The 6,330-nt window shown below is 35.0% G+C and overlaps 1 protein-coding gene across 1 annotated transcript; it reads right to left on the bottom strand.

Moving 5' to 3' along the window:
* Nucleotides 1-233: 233 nt before the first annotated feature.
* LOC131995551 (uncharacterized) lies at nucleotides 234-1,409 on the bottom strand. Its single transcript, XM_059364295.1, has 2 exons — nucleotides 468-1,409; nucleotides 234-412 (listed from the first exon to the last, which is right to left on the bottom strand). Exons 1-2 carry the CDS (start codon nucleotides 1,395-1,397, stop codon nucleotides 404-406), a joined length of 939 nt encoding a protein of 312 aa, XP_059220278.1. The 5' UTR covers nucleotides 1,398-1,409; the 3' UTR covers nucleotides 234-403.
* Between the last annotated feature and the right edge of the window lie 4,921 nt (nucleotides 1,410-6,330).

Below are 6,330 nucleotides of genomic sequence, written 5' to 3'. Positions count from 1 at the left end.
TTCCCAGTCTTAAGATCTAAATCGCTCATATTCGGGCTTACATCTATCGACATAATCATTTTACTGAATTTCTCTTCCTCTTCATAATAATCTATAGTAATATCGTTGTCATAATTTTTAACAGTAACATCTGAATCTGGCTCACCTAAAATTATTGTACTATTTGTCTTTGACAGAAAATCTCGACCCAATATTACAGAATACTTCATAGAATCTTTGTCAACCACGATCAATTCAAATTTCATTTTTTTATTAAGTACTTCAATGTAACAAAAACATTTTCCATGTATTTTCAATTTAGAATTGTTTATGCCATAAAATGAAAAATTATTAAATTCAAAAGTCTGTACTTCATTCGGTAAAACATCTTGTCTTATCATACTGATCGGGCTACCAGAGTCTATCAGGCATTCTAAAGTAAATTTAAAATTATTATTAAATAATGGACTAAAATTAAACAATCTTACATAATGGTTCATTTTCTCATCGTTCTTCTTCTTATTTAATTCACAATCGCTGACCATATGCTCTTCGCTGCCACACGCATAGCACGTCCCAGGCTGTCGACGAGGTTTGCTGCAGTCGGCTGCATAATGACCTACGCTGTTGCAGTTATAACAACGAACGCCGACTCTCGTTGTTGGTTGTTTACCTTCTGTATTTTCTTTATTTTTCTGTGTTGTTTGTTGGGCTGTTGATGGTTTGCTTAACTTAACATTTGCAAGTGACTTCAACAAGTCGTCGGTACTTGTGTGTTGTTGCAAAGACATTTGCATGCGTATCTGTATATTTGGTATACCATCCACTATGTACTCCACTAATTCATCTTCATCTAAAGAGAGCTTGCTTGCCAACATTATTTTGTCATTACAGTAGTCAGTAAAATGTTCACCATAACTCCATTTACGGCGCTCAAAATTTCTGCGAAGCTCTAATTTTGTTTCTTTGGTGCCGAACATCAAGCAGAATTGTTGAAAAAGTTCATCAAGATTTTCTTCTGAAGTGTTTCGTCGCGAGTGTAGCCATACCTGCGCTCTGCCAATCAACTTTGTTGCGAACAATGCTCTCAACATGTTGTCAGACAACATGTATGTCTTTTGAATATCACGCAGCTGGGTAACCCAAAATGTGCCATCGGTTTTACCATCATAATTTGAGATAAAGTTGCTTACCAAGCTAAGAGAAATACCAGCAGCTGCAGACTGCTCAGCTGCGCAATCAACTGATCTCAACATTTGGTTCTCTTTGCGTAAGAGTTCTTGTTCACGTTTTAGCAACTCATTCTCTTTTTTCAATAGCTCCATTTCTTTTTCTTTCAGTGACGCCTCCAAAGTAAATTCTGCACTGCGGAAGTTGTTGTAGTTGTTTACTCGTCGGTCAAATCTGCCACTTAACATCTCTTCGTTGGGGTTCGAAGTGTGCTGCAATTTGTGTTTTTCTTTTTCTGGAGTTCGTTGGTTTTTGTTGTTGTTCGGAATATTTTCGGTTGTCATAACTTTTGTGTCTGCATTTTCGTTCTTACTTGTGCCCTCTAATTTTGCGGTATTCTTTACATTTTCACTTGCCTGTAGATTTTCTTTATGTACCACTGACTGTCCTCCATCGACAGTCAAATGTTTTTGGATAACGGTACTGTCGTATTCTTTTGTTGTTTCCACCTCTATCATTTTTGTGAGTTCCTCTTTAGGCACATCTTTTAAACGAAGAACCAACTGCCGTTTTGTTCCGTCTGTAGACAAAAAAAAATTCCTGCACAAAGCCTGCAATGTTGTTAAAGACAATTCTTCTTCCATGAATTCCATTTTTTTCGCAGGGAAAAAAAAAATTTCTCTAATATCCCACTTCTGAGTTTGTAGTGAGTGGTGTAGGCGGTTTGAATTTATTTTAAACACTTTATTTATTTGTTTCTTTTATTTTTACACTCATTGAGCTCGTGTTAGCTTCTCTTCTTCACAGGTGTCCGACTTAGATTAGATTTTGGAAAAACAGAGCATAATCAAAATGTAAATCGATAACAAACAGAAGCATAAGTTGTTATCGTCAATAATTAGGCTATCGACATAATTACATGGTATAAGGTGCTTAGGTACTACTACTTATATACTATAGGCTATTTACAGAATTACATGGTATAAGCTATTTAGGTACTACTTGTATACTACACCATGTCCGTCCGTCTGTCTGTTGAAATCACGCTACAGTTTTTAAAAATAGAGATATTGAGCTGAAATTATGCACAGATTCTTTTTTTTGTCCATAAATAGTTTAAGTTCGAAGATGGGCTATATCCGACTATATCTTGATATAGCCCCCATATAGACCGATCTGCCAATTTAGGATCTTAGGCCCATAAAAACCACATTTATTATCCGGTTTTGTTGAAATTTGGGACAGTGAGTTGTGTTAGGCCCCTCGATATCCCTCTTAAATTTGGCCCAGATCGGTCCAGATTTGGATATAGCTGCCATATAGACCCATCTCTCGATTTAAGGGTTTTCGCACATAAAGGGCGCATTTAATGTTCGATGTCACCGAAATTTGGGACAGTGAGTTAAGTTAAGCCCTTCGATATCTTTCTACAATATGGCACAGATCGGTCCAGATTTGTATAAAGCTGCCATATAAACCGATTTCATGATTCAATGTCTTGGGCCCATAAAAGGCGCATTTATTGTTCGAATTTGCCGAAATTTGGGACAGTGAGTTGCGTTAGGCCCTTCAATATTCTTCTTCAGTTTGGCCCAGATTGGTCTAGGTTTGGATATAGCTGCTATATAGACCGATCTCTCGATTTAAAGTCTTGGCCCCATAAAAGGCACATCTATAATCCGATTTCGCTGAAATTTGGGACAGTGACTTATGTTAGGCTTTTCGACATCCGTGTCGTTGATGATTCAGATCAGTCTATATTTGGATATGGCTACCAAAAAGACTAATATTTTGTTCTACAAAATTGAACAATGATTTGTCGATTTTGGTTCAAATCGGACCATGTTTCGATAAAGCTACTATGGGGGCATAAATTATGAACTTTTCACCGGATTATGACGAAAGGTGGTTTACATATATACCCGAGGAGGTGGGTATCCAAAGTTCGGCCCGGCCGAACTTAACGCCTTTTTACTTGTTCAGTAAATAACTTGGTATTTATATGTTGGAAAAACCTACCAAAAATTGAGGTCAGGCAACCAACCTACCAAGAGAATAAAAACCTACCAATTTTGGAAGGAGCCTACCAAAAGCGGCAACTCTTGTCGTGGCATCCAAAATACGAAAAAAGTTGATTTTTAAGTAATGCTATATTCATTATTAGTAACCAAGTATTATGTCTAATTTTATTGCACATACCGATAGCAATACCGAATAAAAGATTCTTACACAGTTTTATTCGGTATCGCTTCTTCTACAGTTGATATTTTCAAATGTTGTCTTCATAATTAGTCATGTAAAAGACGTCTTACTTATGCACTATACCTCACTTTAAAGGAAATTTCCATACCTTTGCAACGATGTATAAAACATTTCCCAATTCGGATTCTTTCTACTCTAAATTCCATCTAGACTTCACTGAAATAGGTGTAAACGTCTCATTTTTGAAATGTATCCTTATATGGAAGCTTCATCAAAATCGATTCGCTTTCATTCGATTCCATGGGTTGTAATATACTTTTTTCATGGCGAGAAAATGTTGGTTGTCACATTTTGGAAAAATTGGAGAAAAATCGGAGTACGTTTGTATGGGACCTACATCTAAAGTTGGACCGATCTTGAAGAGTAAGCCTCTACCTCTAGGTTGTCACATTTTGGAAAAATTGGAGAAAAATCGGAGTACGTTTGTATGGGACCTACATCTAAAGTTGGACCGATCTTGAAGAGTAAGCCTCTACTTTGCTGTCGCTCGCAAACATCTTAGTCATTGTGTCCGTCATGACAGGCCACTGGTTCATCGGAAAGTATGCTAACAGACTGAAGGTTGCAAGTAGTGACTTTTGTTGAATCTGTAAGGACATCGATGAAAAAGGGAAAATCGAACATCTGCTGTGTATGTCCTGAACTATCAGTCAGAAGGAGTTTCAATTTACGATTTCATTTCTTCGAGAACTTGTCTGCTTTAGTGGATGTAAACATTTGCATGTTGTTTGGCGTTTAAAGCGATCTGGATCGTTCAACGGTTGCAACTATCACAATATACGAAAACGTCTAAATTAGTTTGATGGCAGACTGTCACTTAAATCCAACTTAACCTATCCTTGATCACAGCTAAAGGCAGTTTGTAATGAAGAATGTCTTCTTTCTCTACACAAATCAATATGTCTAACAACTCGTCATCTGCAAGCTTTGGGGAGACTCTATATACTCATTGTTTTAAGGTTCAAGTTTTGGATCCGTATTATCCATATTAAATCCATATTAGCCCACCCTATTACACCACAAATTATTTGTACATACATTTGTTTAAATAAACAATTGTGTATTTTTACTGTTTTCATTTACATTTTATTTCAATTTTAATCTCTGAATTGAAATTTGTTTGTTTTTTATTTAATGATATAATAGTCATTTACTTGTATTTACTCTATTTATGTTTATTACTGACATTTTCTTTATTGCCATTGCATGAGTGGGGTGTTGTATGCCCAATATTGTGATATAAATTTAAGGTAATTCGCTTGTTACACGTCATTAACTGCACAGAGTAAGTACTGCAAATGCACTTGTATTATAAAGAATCTTTAATTGTTCCCCTTGATAGGGAATCTGTTTGAAAGGACTACAGACCATTCGATAGGGTTTTGTCTGAAGTATACCTTTCAGAAAAATTCACATTTTAGACCGATTTGAACTATACTACGTTGGAAATCATATAAGAACAACTATTTCGGCCAAACCGGATAACTATTGTGGCTTTTAGGAGCTAAAGAATAAAAATCGGAATTTTGTTTTATATGGGAGCTATTTACAATTTATCAGATTATACACCGATTTGGACCATATTTATCATTTGAAGTCGAAACAAAATACTTCGTGCAAAATTTCAGCCAAGTCGGATAAAAATTGAGGAATTTTATGGGGCTTCATTCAAATGTGAGCCGATATGGCCCATTTGCAATTCCCGACGACTTACATCAATAAGATCTATCTGTGCAAAATTTCAGATTTGAATATAGCTCCCATATAAATGGTCATCCGTTATGGACTAATATTGCAGTAATATCAATATTTGACAACCGATCCTCGCGAAATTGGGTACGAAGGTCTCTCTTATGACTCTTCTGATCACTAGTGAATTTCCTAGAAATCGATTTAGATTTAGATATATGTACTACTAAATTCCTCAAAAATATTCCCTTATGGAGCAGGGTATACTTCTCTCATATTAATGAGTGTCGTCCGATTAATGTTTAAGCTCAATGGCAAGGGACCTCAATTTTTGTGCCGAGTCCCAACGGTGTGCCGCAGTTTTGGTAGAGAAGTTTTAACATGGCAGGATACCTCACAAATGTAACCAGCGTTAGTTAGAGGATAACCATCGCTGAACATTTTTCTGATATCCGCGCCGGGATTTGAACCCAGGTGCTTGGCGCAATAGGCGGACATGCTAACTTCTACGCCTTCTTTAGATATATCTATCTCCCATGAATTTGTGCCGCCCGATTTTCATTTCTAGAGCCTTTGCAAGCGCATTTGTCAACCGATCTCCAAGAAATTCTACAACGAGACATTTTAATAAAATGTTTCAATAAACAAAATTGTAATGCAAGTTTTCAAGGCAAAATTTCAATGAGATTTTTTCTAAAGCTTAAAATTTAAACGACGTTTTTTCCAAACACAAAATATCAATGAATTTTTCTAAACAAAATTTCAATAAATTTTTTCTAAACAAAATTTCAGTGATTTTTTTTTCAAGTGAATTTTGAATTTTTTGTTTTTTTTTTTAATTTCTAATCACAAAATTATGCAACGCAATTTTTTCTAAAATCAAAAACTTCAAAGAGACTAAATTCAAATGAAATTTTTTTAGACAAAAATCTAAAAAAAATTTTCCTTAAGACTTTCTTCTTAAAACTTTAATTTTTATGAATTTTTATTGCTAAAAACAATATTTTAACATATCTTATTATTTTTTAAAATTTCAATGACATTTATGTGAAAAAATTATTGAATGTTTTTTTAAAAACAACACATTAATAAAATTTTCTTTAAAAACAATAATTCGATGAAAGTTTCTCATAGAAAAATTTCCCTGAAATTTTGACTGTTTTATTATACCCTCCACCAAAGGATAGGGGTATACTAATCTTTCTCGAAATATTGATCTAGGACCTCATA

This window comes from Stomoxys calcitrans, chromosome 3 (genome assembly GCF_963082655.1).
Source record: "Stomoxys calcitrans chromosome 3, idStoCalc2.1, whole genome shotgun sequence".
NCBI classification, from domain to species: Eukaryota; Metazoa; Arthropoda; class Insecta; order Diptera; family Muscidae; genus Stomoxys; species Stomoxys calcitrans.
Note: the sequence above shows the minus strand (reverse complement) of the source record. Positions and strands in the feature narration are given on the sequence as shown.